Below are 17583 nucleotides of genomic sequence, written 5' to 3' on the forward strand. Positions count from 1 at the left end.
CTACTGTCTTTAGAGCTCTGGTTGGACATTTAATAAACTGTCTATATCGGACCAACCCGATTACTAAGGAGTCCGGGTTGGTCCGCTCCACACTCAGTATCTGGTCGGCGAGCATGCGCTGTGCGACCTGCACGTTAGCGACATGACGCCTGACCCTAAGTCAGCCTCTGCTCACGCCACTGAGGGTCCGGCCGACGCCTCAGCTCCTGCTCACGTCACTGAGGGTCCGGACGACGCCTCAGCTCCTGGTCCTGGTCGTTCTGGCCGTGAACACTGGACCAGCTCTACACCCTCTACAGGGTACTCGAGGGTTCACAGGAGTTTGCCCAACCGGTTCACATGTGTTTTGTGGACCTGGAGAAAGCATTCGACTGTGTCCCTCGTGCTGCCCTGTAAAGGGGTGCTCCAGGAGTACGGAGTTGGGGGCCCTTTATTGGGGGCCATCCGGTTTCTGTACAAGCGGAGCAGGAGTTTGGTCCGCATTGCCGGCACTAATTCGGACCTGCTCTCGGTGCATGTTGGACTCCGGCAGGCCTGTCCTTTGTCACTGGCCTGTTCATAACTTTTATGGACAGGATTTCTAGGCATAGCCGAGGGCCGGAGGGGTTCTGGTTTGGGGACCAGTGGATTTCGTCTCTTCTTTTTGCAGATCATGTGATCCTGCTGGCCCCCTCTAGCCAAGACCTACAGCATGCACTGGAGTGGTTTGCAGCCAAGTGTGAAGTGGCTGGGATGAAGATCAGCTCCTCCAAGTTTGAGGCCATAGTTCTTGACTGGAAAAGGTTGGCTTGTCCTCTTCAGGTTGGAGGGGAGTTGCTGCCTCAAGTGGAGGAGTTCAAGTATCTTGGGGTCTTGTTCACGAGTGAGGGAAAAATGGAGCGGGAGATCGACAGATGGATCATTGCGGCTGCCCCAGTAATGGGGACACTGTGCCGATCCATTGTGGTGAAGAGAGAGCTGAGCCGAAAAGCGAAGCTCTCGATTTACCTGTCGGTCTACGTTCCTACCCTCACCTATGGCCATGAACTTTGGGTCATGACCGAAAGAACAAGATCCTGGATACAAGCAGCTGAAATGAGCTTCTTCCGTAGGGTGGCCGGGCACTCCCTTAGAGATAGGGTGAGGAGCTCGGCCATCTGGAAGGAGTTCGGAGTAGAGCCGCTGCTCCTCCACATCGAAATGAGCCAGTTGAGGTGGCTTGGGCATCTATACGGGATGCCTCCTGGATGCCTTCCTCGGGAGGTGTTCCAGGCACGTCGCACCAGGAGGAGGCCCAGGGGACGGCCCAGGACACGCTGGAGGGACTATGTCTCTCGGCTGGCCCGGGAATGCCTTGGGCTCTCCCCAGAGGAGCTGGAGGAGATGTCTGGGGAGAGGGACATCTAGTTGTCTCTACTGTCGAGGTAGGAAAACTTTACTGGCCCTCCGTTAACTCTTACATTACTCCTCACCTCTCATCGATTCTTTTTATTTGGCACCCCAAAGGACAATCCTCAGTCAGAGATCAGTTGTACGTTTCCACAAGTTTATTAAAACCAATCTGAATTCAGAGAGGAGACACACACTTACACGGGTACCTGGAAACGTCTGTGTGTTGTCTCCTTTGGAGGCGCGCCACAATACCTTTATATACCCCTCGCTGCTATGCAGTACACATACACAATCATTCTGTCTGTGGGTGTCTCCCAGCAACAATATAACCAATATAACCGTTCCTCATGTCCAAATAAGGAGTGCTTCTGGTTACATCCTTCTGGCAAACTCATCTTCTTTCTGCTTCACCCCCATCCTCCATCTATTTACGACCTTGCCCTCTCTCTGCCTTTTCTCCCCTGTCGTTCACCAATTTATGACCTTGCATTTTCTATGCTTCACTCCCTAAGCTTGACTCCCCTATATCTGCACACAGGTTACACACATAGATAGTTTATATTCTACACTACTGAGTCTGCTGCCCCCGCGACCCGGTCCCGGATGACGCGGAAGACAATGAGTACGAGTACGAGTAATTAACCTCTTAAACCCAGAGGGGTTTTGTGAAGTTTGAGCTCAAAATAACAAGCACAAATCTAACTGAATTTTTCTGTTAACTGTTTTCGGTGTTTGCAGAAATTGTTTTTATCAGCTTTTAGCCAAGATTCTATTATTTCTGTGGATACCACAAATGTTTATGTTTAACTGATGGAACTTGCAGTAAAGAAAGTAGAAGAAAACAAGAGTTAAATTCTTCTCCCAGTACTGGGGGTTGGGGCTTGAGAGGTTAAAACATATTGACAGGTGGGCTTAGGCTATAATTTGATCTATTACAACTTGTCTTGGAGTGGCTTTCCTTTTTTGAAATTTTGTTTTCTTTACGTAGTATTAATTTTAGTTTGTTTTCCATTTTTGTTAAAAGAAGAGATTTCAGAAAGGTGCTGCACACTCCATGCTCAATGTGTATTTAAACAACTTTATTCAAAAATCTGCATTCTTCACACTGAGAACGTTTTCCAAATCAACGCAAAGCATTTTTTTTTAAGTAGTTGATGCTTTACCTTCCCAACAATCCATACATTTGTATTTGAGTGGCCAAGGGCAGTTCTGTTCATCAACATGTTAATTCTTCCTGCCTTCTATCATTTCCTGCTTGGCTGTGTTATCTGGGTGTCTCCCTTGGAATAGCAAATTCTCTTCAAAATCAAACAACGTGCCGTTGTAGCATTTTTAGATTTAGACCCTTAAATACTTTTACTGTATGTTTTACAAAGACAGTCATGCTTTATAAGCTATTTAGAACTGGCAATTTGTTTATTACACAATTCTAAAAAGCTTTTAAACATGCAGTATTTAATAGCAGCAGCAAAGCCTTTATGTTATGATTATCTAGCTCACTGAACTCTATGCAGTTAATATTTTACTTGCATATTTCTCCTTGTGCTCAACAGTTCATGTGCTTTTACATAGAGGAAATACACGACCAGTATATAGTAAAACTGTATTAGGTCACAAGCTTCAAAAAAGGGAACTTTTTGCAAATAGTTTACACTTAGAAACTGAAGCAGGAATAAGAATAATCTATTGATTGCATTTCAAAAGTGTTTTGTTTTTTTCTGTATACATTCCCTGCCTCTACATACATACATACAACAAAAAGCCTAAACAAAGTGCTCACGATCTTTTTAGGTGTATAACTTAAATACATTAAAGCAGATTTTCTCTGCAGTATAATTAAAACATTTTTTGACAAATTTATTTTACTTACCAGTGTTAAACTTGTAGGCTAACTGTTTCCAACACCCCCACAGTTTAGCTTTGTCTGGTTTGCTTGACAAATAAACCTTTTCCTGTTCTTGTGCTCTCAGTGGGTGGGACTTTTGCTTGTCTTTGCAATTGGTTTCGATTGTGGAGCAATAGAAACTGAGCAGTAATTTTAACTGAAACGAAACAAGTAATGCAACTTGGTCAACTCTGCAGAACATTTGTTAATTTATCCATTGTTCTTTTGCATTTAATAGAATTATAAGTACTAAAAGCAGAAATAGCCCTATACGTAAGCTACGTAGTTAACTAATACTAATACTAATACACTAAAACTAATACACTCCTGTACAATATACTGTGTATTTCTGTGAAATAAACACTATTCTGACACTTTTCAAGCAGTTATTGGACTGGTTTATGAATAGATTACCTTGATCCGAAGTTGCTGAAGCACTATGATTTAGTGAACTGAGGGTCACAAGGCTTACAGTGTGTGTTATACCAAGAGGGAGGAAGCAACCCTGGATTTTAAGAATAGAAACTGGAAGAAACCGAATGCTTAAAACAGGTTTTATTCCCACTAAGATGTATAAATCAGGTATAAACAAGCCATTGTTCGAGCTCTAAAAAAAAAAAGCTTGGACAAGTCAAAGAAATTTAATGGAAATTTACAATGAAGAGTAAAACATAGAACTAGAAACAATTAGAAAGCCTTGAGCTAATTAATAACTTCACAGCTAACCTATCCAGTTTAAAATAAAATCAATGAACAGCCTTATTAAAATTGGACACTGCTGCTGGGTCATTAAAATGTTTAACCAGCTATCTGTAGAAAACATTCATAGACAGTTTTAATAAACTCCTTTTAGGAATTCTACTAAATTAAATAAGACATTTAGTCATACAATGCCTGGCCAAAAAAAAAGTCGCCACCAAAACAAAATAATATTTTGTTGGACCGCCTATAGCTTTGATTACAGCATGCATTCGCTGTGGTATTGTTTCGATAAGCTTCTGCAATGTCACAAGATTTATTTCCACCCATTGTTGCATTGATGTTTCACCAAGATCTTGCATTGATGATGGTAGAGTGTGACCGCTGCGCAAAGCCTTCCCCAGCAGATCCCAAAGATTGTCAATGGGGTTAAGGTCTGGACTCTGTGGTGGCCAATCCATGTGTGAGAATGATGTCTCATGCTCCCTGAACCACTCTTTCACAATTCGAGTCCGATGAATCCTGGCATTGTCATCTTGGAATATGCCCGTGGCATCAGGAAAGAAAAAATCCATCCATCCATTGATGAAATAACCTGGTCATTCAGTATATTCAGGTAGTCAGCTGACCTCATTCTTCGAACACATACTGTTGCTGAACCCAGACCTGACCAACTGCAGCAAGCCCAGATCATAGCGCTGCCCCCACAGGCTTGTACAGTAGACACTAGGCATGATGGGTGCATCACTTCACCTGCCTGTCTTCTTACCCTGATGCCTCCATCTCACTGGAACAGGGTAAATCTGGACTCATCAGACCATATGACCTTCTTCCATTGCTCCATCTTTATGCTCCCTAGCAAATTGAAACCTTTTTCTTTCGGTTAGCCTCACTGATTAGTGGTTTTCCTAAGGCTTTACAGCTGTTCAGTCCCAATCCCTTGAGTTCCCTTCGCCTTGTGCGTATGGAAATGCTCTTACTTTCACTATTAAACATATTGTAGCCCGGAGTTCTACTGTTGTTCTTCTTTGATTTGATTTCACCAAATGTTTAAGTGATCGCCGATCATAATCATTCGGGATTTTTTTCCGACCACATTTCTTCCTTGAAGACGATGGGTCCCCACTATCCTTCCAGTTTTTAATGCGTTGGACAGTTCTTAACCCAATTTTGGTAGTTTCTGCAATCTCCTTAGATGTTTCCTCTGCTTGATGCATGCCAATGATTTGACCCTTCTGAAACAGACTGACATCTTTTCCACAACCACTGGATGTGTCTTTTGACATGGTTGTTTAAGAAATGAGAAGCAACTCATTGCACCAGTTGGGGTTAAATAACTTGTTGCCAGGTGAAACATAACCACCCATGCAGTAATTATCCAATGGGAGGCTCCTACCTATTAGCTTAGTTAAATCCAGGTGGCGACTTTTTTTTTTGGCCAGGCAGTGGATATTGAGGGTTTTTTATTGATCATAGGACACCAGGACATGCTGGCTTGGTGAAAATCCTATGTAGTTTTAGCTGTTTATGGAGCTAAATGAGCACACTGGTGGTCACCTTGTTTTAAAGTGTAAGCTCTAAGGCAGCATGATACCTCAGTTACACAAAACCATCTGTGTATTAAATGTTTGTAGATGAGTTAAAGACTGTCAATAAACCATTAGGTGTTTGTCTTCATTAGCATGAATTTCAGTTAATGTCTGAATAATAATGTAGTTTATGTATTTGTGATCAGCAGACCTGTTCACATCCTGTTTGTTCCTCAGCTGACAGCCTGGTCTACTCCTTGTCATGTGGGTGTGTCTGCCCTCTTCCCTCACCCACAGTAACTCCTCTTATTACAACTGTTTCCAGCCCTAGCCTATCATGGCTTTTGTGCACAAAGATCTGTGCTTGCTTAGTGTAGACAAGCATGAAGTAACAAAAGGAATGCATTCATAGACTGTGTGAAAAGAAACTTTATTCTACTTGACCTAATCGTGGAAGCTCTTTACTGGAGCGTTTTTTTTGCAGGATTCTTTAAATTAAGAACAAATTCGCACTTTGCAAGCATTATATTTACCATCAGGCTAAAATAAATAAATAATAAATATAAAATGTAAGGCTAAACACACCAACAAACATACATACTTTGTAGATACACTTCACATTCTTTGGTTTAAAGCTGTTTAAAGATTACTTTTTTAACAGCATAGAAGTAGCCAATGTGTGTCAATCGCTACCCAGACAGCATGAGCGTGAAGGCACAATGAGAGAAGTATAAAATGTCTTAAAATCCACCAGCACATTCCTGGATCCAAGCCCAACAGTAACAGCTCATCAGTAAGCTGGTTTGATTAGACTGTGTTTACTGCCTTGCTGAAGTCAAATAACAAGTTTAATGGAGGTTTTTGGTCTCTAGTTGTGTCATCCTGGAGCAGGATGGAGATGGCATCAGCTGTAGACCGGTTTCCTTTCTCTGCAAACTGCAGCAAGTCTTGATTAGTTTAGATTTAGTGTAATGTTTCAAAATCTGCTCAAAACATTTGTCAGCTTTTGAAATCAGTGGTCCTGGATGGTAAATCTTCATGCATTTGTGAAGAAATAGTTAGGCTTTTGCATAAAGGAATTCTGGTGGTGTTCTTTTTGCGATGCTTATAAACTTTTGAGCCTCTTTAGTGAAAAAATCTATTTCTACGTATCACCAAAGCATCAGCTTTTAACAATAATCCATATTGGAAGAACCCAAACAAATCAGCAAATTACTGAAGTGTGTGAAATGCAAAGTAAAGGTGGAAATTTTGGCCTAAAACATTTAAGTTTCCATATTAGTAATTGACCCTACATCAAGAGAAGGGACTGACTCATGTTTTAATTGGCTTTGTTGTTAAGCAGTTTGGATTTTTTTTTAGCTGCCCTTTGTCACCAGGCTGTGTTAACATTGCATCCTAGATGCATTGTCAACACCCAGGTGCAGCTCTTTTCAAAATCTGTATTCTGTCTCAGCAGATTGACCCAGTCAAAGGTTTATTCCCCAAATGTCCTGATAGAGGTTCATGTTATAGATGAATTCTAGACAATCTGGAGGGAGTTAATTGTTTTCTATACTGTTTGAATCAGATTGTTAATTTTTCAGAATTCTTTATACATGCTTTAATATTTGAATTTGTGGAACTCACAATAACTACTAAAAAATAACTGGAATTGAATGATAACTAGGTTAAAAATAATGACAATGTAAGGTAGTAGAGCTTATGTAGCACAGTGGTACTGTGCATTTTTACATTGTAAGTTATATAAATGCTTTCTTCAAAAATCAAGATCATTAATTTCTTGCTAATTCATGAACACACAATTACAGAACATGATGTGTGTTTTTTTATTTCATTTATTTTCATGTGTCCTGTCTTGGCATTTCAGGCATACCATATAGAGAAGCTGGTTGCCGACATGTGCCAGGGCAGATTTGCTCTACATAAAGGATGTCTCAAGATGGAATCCTAATTGTGTGCCGTGAAATGCTGTTTGAACATTCAATCAATTTCTGTAGTTAAGAAATACAATATAATCGTGATTGCAGCATACTGATTACCATTTAAAGGGGGATTAAGCTGTGCATTAAAAAAGTATTTGCCCTTTTATAGATGTTTTTGCCACACCTAAATGATTCAAATCACCCAACAAATTATAAAATCAAACAACCCAAACTTGAAAAAATACGAAAAGCAATTTTTAAACAATTTCACCTGTTGAAGGCAAATATCTATCCAAACCAACCTACCCTGTATGAAAAAAAATATTGCCCCATAAAAACTGGTTGTGGCACCCTTAGTGAAACAACTGATTGATTGTGTGGACAGGTGTCTTTTATATAGGTAATGGGTGGAGGACAGGAGGCCTTCTTAAAGAAGAACCAACAGGCCTGTGAGAGCTGGGATTCTTACTGGTTGTAAGTTGATCAAATACTTATGTGAAGAAATGCAAATTTATGACTTAAAAATCACACAATGTGATTTTCTGGATTTTTGTTTTAGATTCCATCACTCAGAGTTGAAGAGTACCAATGATAAAAATTAAAGACTTGTACATGCTTTGCAAGTAAGAAAACCTGCAAAACTGGCAGTGAATCTAATACAGGTCCTTCTCAAAATATTAGCATATTGTGATAAAGTTCATTATTTTCCATAATGTCATGATGAAAATTTAACATTCATATATTTTAGATTCATTGCACACTAACTGAAATATTTCAGGTCTTTTATTGTCTTAATACGGATGATTTTGGCATACAGCTCATGAAAACCCAAAATTCCTATCTCACAAAATTAGCATATTATTAAAAGGGTCTCTAAACGAGCTATGAACCTAATCATCTGAATCAACAAGTTAACTCTAAACACCCGCAAAAGATTCCTGAGGCCTTTAAAACTCCCAGCCTGGTTCATCACTCAAAACCCCAATCATGGGTAAGACTGCCGACCTGACTGCTGTCCAGAAGGCCACTATTGACACCCTCAAGCAAGAGGGTAAGACACAGAAAGAAATTTCTGAATGAATAGACTGTTCCCAGAGTGCTGTATCAAGGCACCTCAGTGGGAAGTCTGTGGGAAGGAAAAAGTGTGGCAGAAAACGCTGCACAACGAGAAGAGGTGACCGGACCCTGAGGAAGATTGTGGAGAAGGGCCGATTCCAGACCTTGGGGGACCTGCGGAAGCAGTGGACTGAGTCTGGAGTAGAAACATCCAGAGCCACCGTGCACAGGCGTGTGCAGGAAATGGGCTACAGGTGCCGCATTCCCCAGACCTGGGCTACAGAGAAGCAGCACTGGACTGTTGCTCAGTGGTCCAAAGTACTTTTTTCGGATGAAAGCAAATTCTGCATGTCATTCGGAAATCAAGGTGCCAGAGTCTGGAGGAAGACTGGGGAGAAGGAAATGCCAAAATGCCAGAAGTCCAGTGTCAAGTACCCACAGTCAGTGATGGTCTGGGGTGCCGTGTCAGCTGCTGGTGTTGGTCCACTGTGTTTTATCAAAGGCAGGGTCAATGCAGCTAGCTATCAGGAGATTTTGGAGCACTTCATGCTTCCATCTGCTGAAAAGCTTTATGGAGATGAAGATTTCATTTTTCAGCACGACCTGGCACCTGCTCACAGTGCCAAAACCACTGGTAAATGGTTTACTGACCATGGTATCACTGTGCTCAATTGGCCTGCCAACTCTCCTGACCTGAACCCCATAGAGAATCTGTGGGATATTGTGAAGAGAACGTTGAGAGACTCAAGACCCAACACTCTGGATGAGCTAAAGGCCGCTATCGAAGTATCCTGGGCCTCCATAAGACCTCAGCAGTGCCACAGGCTGATTGCCTCCATGCCACGTTGCATTGAAGCAGTCATTTCTGCAAAAGGATTCCTGACCAAGTATTGAGTGCATAACTGTACATGATTATTTGAAGGTTGATGTTTTTTGTATTAAAAACACTTTTCTTTTATTGGTCGGATGAAATATGCTAATTTTGTGAGATAAGAATTTTGGGTTTTCATGAGCTGTATGCCAAAATCATCCGTATTAAGACAATAAAAGACCTGAAATATTTCAGTTAGTGTGCAATGAATCTAAAATATATGAATGTTAAATTTTCATCATGACATTATGGAAAATAATGAACTTTATCACAATATGCTAATATTTTGAGAAGGACCTGTACTTGTTCTCCCCACTGTATGTATTTTCATTGGATATTTTATAATAGTTTGATGATTTGAAACATCTAGCTGTGATGAAAATCATTGGCCACTTGGAGCACTAAACCCAAGTTTCTACATGATATTTAAACAAAAAATCTTGTATGTGTATTTTGTTAAATATATGTATTTGTAGACTTGTGTGAATTGGCTATTCTTCTACATTGTGTGTAGCTTTAATTTGGAATGGTAAATCTAAAAAAAAAAAGACCTAACAATTATCTGTGAGAATGATACAAATCCACTATTGGATTTAGTGGTTATTGAATTATTAGGAATCAGGAATGTGTAAAGCTCTGATTAACGTAAAGCATTGTTCACAAGAGTAAACATAACTCCCCTTTGGTGCAAATGGAGCATTTGACCAAAACCATTGTCCTAGAAATTTAGGTTAGTGAGGCACTGAGCAGGTTCCAGATCAAACAGACCTGGTTTAAATAAACCTGTTATTCTGAACTGGCCATACTTGTGGTTTTTAATGAGGTATATTCTGGGCACCTAAGAGGTTTCAGGTGTCCGATTAGTGACACCACTCTTAGGTTTAGATTAAGTTTTTGATGCATCTAGGTTCAGGGGGTGACTGAACCAGTTTGAAAACATCTAAATAAATCAGCCATTCATTTGTAACAAATAAAAAGTTACTAATTTTAATTAAGCTCTACAATAATTTAATTCAGTTGCTTTGAGACAACACATGTCTCAAGGCACTTCACAATAGTGGAACTTCTGATAGGCTCTCCAATGGCAAAATAAGCTGTGACCTGAGATGCTTGTGACAGGACACAGCACCTTCTGCTGGAATTTTGGAAAACTGCAGAAGGTAAAAACCTTAATTTTCAGTACAGTCAAAACTAAAGTTGGAATTAACCATGGTTTATAATACCCAACTTTCAGTGGTGTAATAAAACAAGTGTGCCATGTGCATGCATTACTAGCAATACCCACAAGGCTGTTTTAACCTTTTACATTAGGCTAAACATAAATACATTCCCACCAGCAGAAGCTTTAAATACAGGTCCTTCTCAAAATATTAGCATATTGTGATAAAGTTAATTATTTTCCATAATGTCATGATGAAAATTTAACATTCATATATTTTAGATTCATTGCACACTAACTGAAATATTTCAGGTCCTTCATTGTCTTAATACGGATGATTTTGGCATACAGCTCATGAAAACCCAAAATTCCTTTCTCACAAAATTAGCATATAATTAAAAGGGTCTCTAAACGAGCTATGAACCTAATCATCTGAATAAACAAGTTAACTCTAAACACCTGCAAAAGATTCCTGAGGCCTTTAAAACTCCCAGCCTGGTTCATCACTCAAAACCCGAATCATGGGTAAGACTGCCGACCTGACTGTTGTCCAGAAGGCCACTATTGACACCCTCAAGCAAGAGGGTAAGACACAGAAAGAAATTTGTGGACGAATAGGCTGTTCCCAGAGTGCTGTATCAAGGCACCTCAGTGGAAAGTCTGTGGGAAGGAAAAAGTGTGGCAGAAAACGCTGCACAACGAGAAGAGGTGACCGGACCCTGAGGAAGATTGTGGAGAAGGGCCGATTCCAGACCGTGGGGGACCTGCGGAAGCAGTGGACTGAGTCTGGAGTAGAAACATCCAGAGCCACCGTGCACAGGCGTGTGCAGGAAATGGGCTACAGGTGCCGCATTCCCCAGACCTGGGCTACAGAGAAGCAGCACTGGACTGTTGCTCAGTGGTCCAAAGTACTTTTTTTGGATGAAAACAAATTCTGCATGTCATTCGGAAATCAAGGTGCCAGAGTCTGGAGGAAGACTGGGGAGAAGGAAATGCCAAAATGCCAGAAGTCCAGTGTCAAGTACCCACAGTCAGTGATGGTCTGGGGTGCCGTGTCAGCTGCTGGTGTTGGTCCACTGTGTTTTATCAAGGGCAGGGTCAATGCAGCTAGCTATCAGGAGATTTTGGAGCACTTCATGCTTCCATCTGCTGAAAAGCTTTATGGAGATGAAGATTTCATTTTTCAACACGACCTGGCACCTGCTCACAGTGCCAAAACCACTGGTAAATGGTTTACTGACCATGGTATCACTGTGCTCAATTGGCCTGCCAACTCTCCTGACCTGAACCCCATAGAGAATCTGTGGGATATTGTGAAGAGAACATTGAGAGACTCAATACCCAACACTCTGGATGAGCTAAAGGCCGCTATCGAAGCATCCTGGGCCTCCATAAGACCTCAGCAGTGCCACAGGCTGATTGCCTCCATGCCACGCCGCATTGAAGCAGTCATTTCTGCCAAAGGATTCCCGACCAAGTATTGAGTGCATAACTGTACATGATTATTTGAAGGTTGACGTTTTTTGTATTAAAAACACTTTTCTTTTATTGGTCGGATAAAATATGCTAATTTTGTGAGATAGGAATTTTGGGTTTTCATGAGCTGTATGCCAAAATCATCCGTATTAAGACAATAAAAGACCTGAAATATTTCAGTTAGTGTGCAATGAATCTAAAATATATGAATGTTAAATTTTCATCATGACATTATGGAAAATAATGAACTTTATCACAATATGCTAATATTTTGAGAAGGACCTGTACAGCTCATGAAAACCCAAAATTCCTATCTCACAAAATTAGCATATTTCATCCGACCAATAAAAGAAAAGTGTTTCTAATACAAAAAATGTCAACCTTCAAATAATCATGTACAGTTATGCACTCAATACTTGGTCGGGAATCCTTTTGCAGAAATGACTGCTTCAATGCGGCGTGGCATGGAGGCAATCAGCCTGTGGCACTGCTGAGGTCTTATGGAGGCCCAGGATGCTTCGATAGCGGCCTTTAGCTCATCCAGAGTGTTGGGTCTTGAGTCTCTCAACGTTCTCTTCACAATATCCCACAGATTCTCTATGGGGTTCAGGTCAGGAGAGTTGGCAGGCCAATTGAGCATAGTGATACCATGGTCAGTAAACCATTTACCAGTGGTTTTGGCACTGTGAGCAGGTGTCAGGTCTTGCTGAAAAATGAAATCTTCATCTTCATAAAGCTTTTCAGCAGATGGAAGCATGAAGTGCTCCAAAATCTCCTGATAGCTAGCTGCATTGACCCTGCCCTTGATAAAACACAGTGGACCAACACCAGCAGCTGACACGGCACCCCAGACCATCACTGACTGTGGGTACTTGACACTGGACTTCTGGCATTTTGGCATTTCCTTCTCCCCAGTCTTCCTCCAGACTCTGGCACCTTGATTTCCGAATGACATGCAGAATTTGCTTTCATCTGAAAAAAGTACTTTGGACCACTGAGCAACAGTCCAGTGCTGCTTCTCTGTAGCCCAGGTCAGGCGCTTCTGCCGCTGTTTCTGGTTCAAAAGTGGCTTGACCTGGGGAACGCGACACCTGTAGTCCATTTCCTGCACACGCCTGTGCACGGTGGCTCTGGATGTTTCTACTCCAGACTCAGTCCACTGCTTCCGCAGGTCCCCCAAGGTCTGGAATCGGCCCTTCTCCACAATCTTCCTCAGGGTCCGGTCACCTCTTCTCGTTGTGCAGCGTTTTCTGCCACATTTTTTCCTTCCCACAGACTTCCCACTGAGGTGCCTTGATACAGCACTCTGGGAACAGCCTATTTGTTCAGAAATTTCTTTCTGTGTCTTACCCTCTTGCTTGAGGGTGTCAATAGTGGCCTTCTGGACAGCAGTCAGGTCTGCAGTCTTACCCATGATTGGGGTTTTGAGTGATGAACCAGGCTGGGAGTTTTAAAGGCCTCAGGAATCTTTTGCAGGTGTTTAGAGTTAACTCGTTGATTCAGATGATTAGGTTCATAGCTCGTTTAGAGACCCTTTTAATGAAATGCTAATTTTGTGAGATAGGAATTTTGGGTTTTCATGAGCTGTATGCCAAAATCATCCGTATTAAGACAATAAAAGACCTGAAATATTTCAGTTAGTGTGCAATGAATCTAAAATATATGTTACATTTTCATCATGACATTATGGAAAATTATGAACTTTATCACAATATGCTAATATTTTGAGAAGGACCTGTACAAATGCTGTCAGTACTCCAGGACAGAAAAGTAAAATTGCATAAGGCTTACCAACTTCCAGCTGCAGTTTTTAAAAAGCCTTCGGTTGTGTAATTTAATGAAAATTTACAATAAAGAGTAAAATATAGAGCTAGATTAGAAAACCCTTAGCTTAATCTAGCCAGTTAAAGACAGTTTAAAAAAAATAAAATAACCCTAGGGGCTTCTCCTTTAATTAACCTTTCAGCAGTATCATTTAGTTTCACCAAATCCCTGTACCACATTTTAATGAATTAGGGGTGCTGCTACATTCAAACAAAGATTAAAGTCAAAGTGACCTTTGTAGTACTTCAGTTTGGTAATTGTTCAGCAAGACGGTCTTCCCATCAATCAAAGTTACACTGTTTTAGACTTTGAAACAGGCAATTTTAGTACACAAGACCCAATGTAGATGGGTTTAAAGGCACATGGGCTTCCTTTACGCTTCAAATGGAAGCGACTAATCTTGTGGCATTTCATACAAGTCAGTTGTATTTCCCAGCTTAAGCGCTCATTAGCAGTGAGACAGAAGTGTCACTTTAGTGACACGAGTTTAGCTTTGAACTTAAACTGATCATTTAATTTCAAATTTTCTGCTGGATTTCACCTCATTAAAACTACAGCAACTCTTTCCTACATGGCATTGCCTCAGAAGTAACCAGTACGTGTCCATTGACAGAAACGTTGACTTTATTAGTGTTTATTTCTTTGGTTCAGTTAGATCAGAACGGCTAGTGTTGGTAGCAGTTGCATTCTTCACTGCAGGCTCCAACTGAAGAGGGGTGCTGCTGACATAACTGGAGTCAGTGGCATTCTTGTCCATTGGTATGTCTAAGGATTTCAGACTGAATTTACTGGCTGTGTCATAATTATGTTCAGCTTCCTCCAAGTCATCTGCAAATTGAGAAAATCATTTCAGGGTCAAAGTCAACTTTACAGGCTCATCAAGATAATTTAGAGTACCATTCAGTTCTGTTTCATTTTCAGCATCTAGTTCAGAGGTAGAGAGCTCAGGAAGCAGTCCTTTCTCCAGATCTGGAAGGTTAAGACAGCATTTAACCAAGATGTAAAGACTGAAAGCCTTTTAAATATTTTCTGTTAGACCCACCAGCTTTTTTTGATCCACTTCTCCAGTGACTGCCGTATAGAGCAGGTCTGTGAAGTTTTTGGAGAACACTAGGGAGCTCATCAAAAGGAGCAACTCCACTTTTACTTGATGGCAAAATTGTCAGGGGACCCACTCTAGCCTCATGGTCCCATGCAGCTGAGAATATAGGTCAGAAACCATTCAAGCAGAATGAGAATCAGTCAAGATTGTGAACAAACTATTAATTTGATCTCAGGCTGAAGCACTCTTAGCATACAGACAAAGGACATATTACCTTTATTAGTCTTCAGTCCAGTCCTCCACATGGATTCAGCAGCCAACATTCCAAATCCACGAGGACTGAGCACCCCAGGAATGCCAGCCTTGACATACATTTGATCTTTGGTTTTACAATAACCACACAAGTAGTCATTGCCATCAGCGGACCACCATCTGAAGAGAAGTCATTTCAGTCTCATTCCTACCTTCCACCATCTCATTTTATAATTTCACTTACCTTCCACCCATAAAGGTACAGGCTTTGTTTGGTGCTTCTGCATCATTTACTGGCACAGCAGTTAGGTGACATGTGATGTAGAGCTAAAAAGGAAAGAATGTGAGGACATGTCTTTAGCTGTACTTTGGTAGAGGAATGCATCCTCACCTGTCCTCGATCATCACTGTGGAACTTGAAGGCATCAATCGTTAACCGCAGCTCTTCATCCCGGGTTCTGGGTAAGAATTGTGCTTTTGAGTCTGGAAGCTGGGAGTCCACCAAGCATCTACAAAGGAGAAATACCAATTTCATGCATGGTGAAAAGATAACTGCCCTACATCCTGCTGGGTACACAGTGAATTCCTTGTCAAGTCAAACTTAATTTGCTCAAGATCAGGCCGTTTAACTCCTAGTTTCTCACCCATTTTCAATGAAGACATATTTGGGATCAGAGGTTATAGCTGGTTGAAGTGTGGCCACACAGCTGCTCAGAAACACCCTGAGACCCATGTGATGCCCTACCCTCACAGAGGCCTTAAGGTTGATGGGTTCACCGAGGTAAAACACATTGGCACCCTTTTCATTCATCCAGTCATCTGGGAAAGAAGATAAAGATAACCTGAAGCTTAAGCCAAGGAGTAGAGTAGAGAACTGAACTCACTGGTCATTAGCTTCAAGTTGAACTGCAGAGTTTCCACCCCAGCTTGGGTAGATGTGAAGGGAATCCAAGTTGGCATGATTGAAGAGCTGGATACACCATACTTCCTTTAAAGAGATTTTAAAAGGTTAAAAACCCCCAATAAAACCAATAGTCAATAGGAGAGGTCAGACCTTTCATAATGGCATTCAACTGGGATGACTGCCTCATCCATATAAACTATCCCACTAGGAGAGGCTAACGGATGGTACATGAGGAGGTTTGTGTAAACCAGGGAGTCCTTAGTCATCTGGACAACAAGCATAGACAAGCATTAGAAACAGGATGTACAGCATGAAAAGGCAGCAGAGAAGCCCAACTTACCCAATGTTTAGTGCCACAGTCATCCAGCCCAGCAACAATCCTGTATTCCTCTGCAGAAGTAGCCATAGCCCTGCAGAACTCATTGTCCTGCACTCCAAGACGCAGCTCCTGACTGTCCACTGGAGCTCCAACTGCAAACATATCAGCAGCAATCACCACCTCCAGAGAGTCAGAGTGGCAGATCACAGCAACTGTGTTGACCAGCTCTGGCTCATGCTGCTCCTGCTGAACCACAGGGGGCAGGAGGCTCTGCTGAGGCCGAGGTCTCAGAAGTGGAACATACTGCATATACTGCGAAGATGTAAAGGCAAGAGCTGCTTGAATGTAGAGCCCAGCAAACACAACCTCTAAAAGGAAGTTAAACCAAACAATCTCCATGAGGACTCCCAACAAACCAGATTAGCAAACAGGTTCAGACTACTAGTGCTTCTGACTGACCCACAAAACAGTGAACTAAATAGCTGAATGATGATATTTAAATTCCTACAGATCACACCTGAGCTGAATTACTCCCAATCTGCCACTAATTGGCTGGTTCCACACTTAACAAGCTGCTCGATGGCCCAGGCTAAATTTAAAACCAGAAAACAAATACATGCTTTGTCAACTCATCTAAAATTATGTGCACAACAAAACACAAAGTGTTCATCTGGATTCCAGCACATGTAGCAATAGTGGGAAATGAAAGGTCAGAGAAGATGGCAAAATTAGTTAATAAAATAAAAACAATGTAGACAGAAATTAGTTAAATTAGGAGTTAAAATTGTCCGAATTCGAAGGCAAAAGTATAGTTGGGAGGGAAACCCCCGAAAAGAAGTCAAGAAATTAATCCATTTAAGCTTAAGGTTTTGTGGTAAACATGGAAAAACTGCTTTATGAAAAAGGAAAAGATCACTAAAAACCCTGGTCACTTACTGATTTTGCCCTTTCTTTGGTCTATAATTTAATTTTGAATAACCTTAATTTGTGTGTTTTGAAAAGTCAGAAGTGATGTGTTATTTCAAGCTTTAAATGTAAAAACACAAAATTCTTACATAAAACAGAAGAAAAAATGTATCAAAGTCACCATTAAATACACAAAATCAGCTGAACTGATTAAATGGACTTATTTCTACACTGACGTTTAAAGCAAACATTTTTCCATAAGAAAGCAGGGCTGGCCCAAGGTACAAGCAGACTTTGGGACTCCAGAAGGTTTCCAGATGGCAGAGAAATACAGAGAAATAAGCCCTGAAATATGTGATTCTGTA

At 41.1% G+C, this 17583-nt stretch overlaps 1 protein-coding gene across 1 annotated transcript; it reads right to left on the bottom strand.

The window, feature by feature from the left end:
- Positions 1-14401: 14401 nt before the first annotated feature.
- On the bottom strand, positions 14402-16786 carry LOC124864532 (zona pellucida sperm-binding protein 3-like). The gene is made up of 10 exons (XM_047359344.1): positions 16334-16786; positions 16144-16259; positions 15974-16077; positions 15734-15908; positions 15481-15598; positions 15334-15416; positions 15112-15269; positions 14838-14993; positions 14693-14764; positions 14402-14623 (listed from the first exon to the last, which is right to left on the bottom strand). The coding sequence occupies exons 1-10, from the start codon at positions 16709-16711 to the stop codon at positions 14430-14432; spliced, it is 1554 nt and encodes a 517-aa protein (XP_047215300.1). The 5' UTR covers positions 16712-16786; the 3' UTR covers positions 14402-14429.
- Between the last annotated feature and the right edge of the window lie 797 nt (positions 16787-17583).

Source organism: Girardinichthys multiradiatus, chromosome Y (assembly GCF_021462225.1).
Source record: "Girardinichthys multiradiatus isolate DD_20200921_A chromosome Y, DD_fGirMul_XY1, whole genome shotgun sequence".
NCBI lineage: Eukaryota > Metazoa > Chordata > Actinopteri > Cyprinodontiformes > Goodeidae > Girardinichthys > Girardinichthys multiradiatus.

Coding starts and splice junctions, on each gene's coding strand:
- LOC124864532 (XM_047359344.1), bottom strand. CDS start 16,711: ATGGAGATTGTTTGGTTTAACTTCCTTTTAGAGGTTGTGTTTGCTGGG. Junction 16,260..16,333: donor ACTGTGGCACTAAACATTGG/GTAAGTTGGGCT, acceptor CTTGTTGTCCAG/ATGACTAAGGACTCCCTGGT. Junction 14,765..14,837: donor AAGTGGATCAAAAAAAGCTG/GTGGGTCTAACA, acceptor TTAACCTTCCAG/ATCTGGAGAAAGGACTGCTT.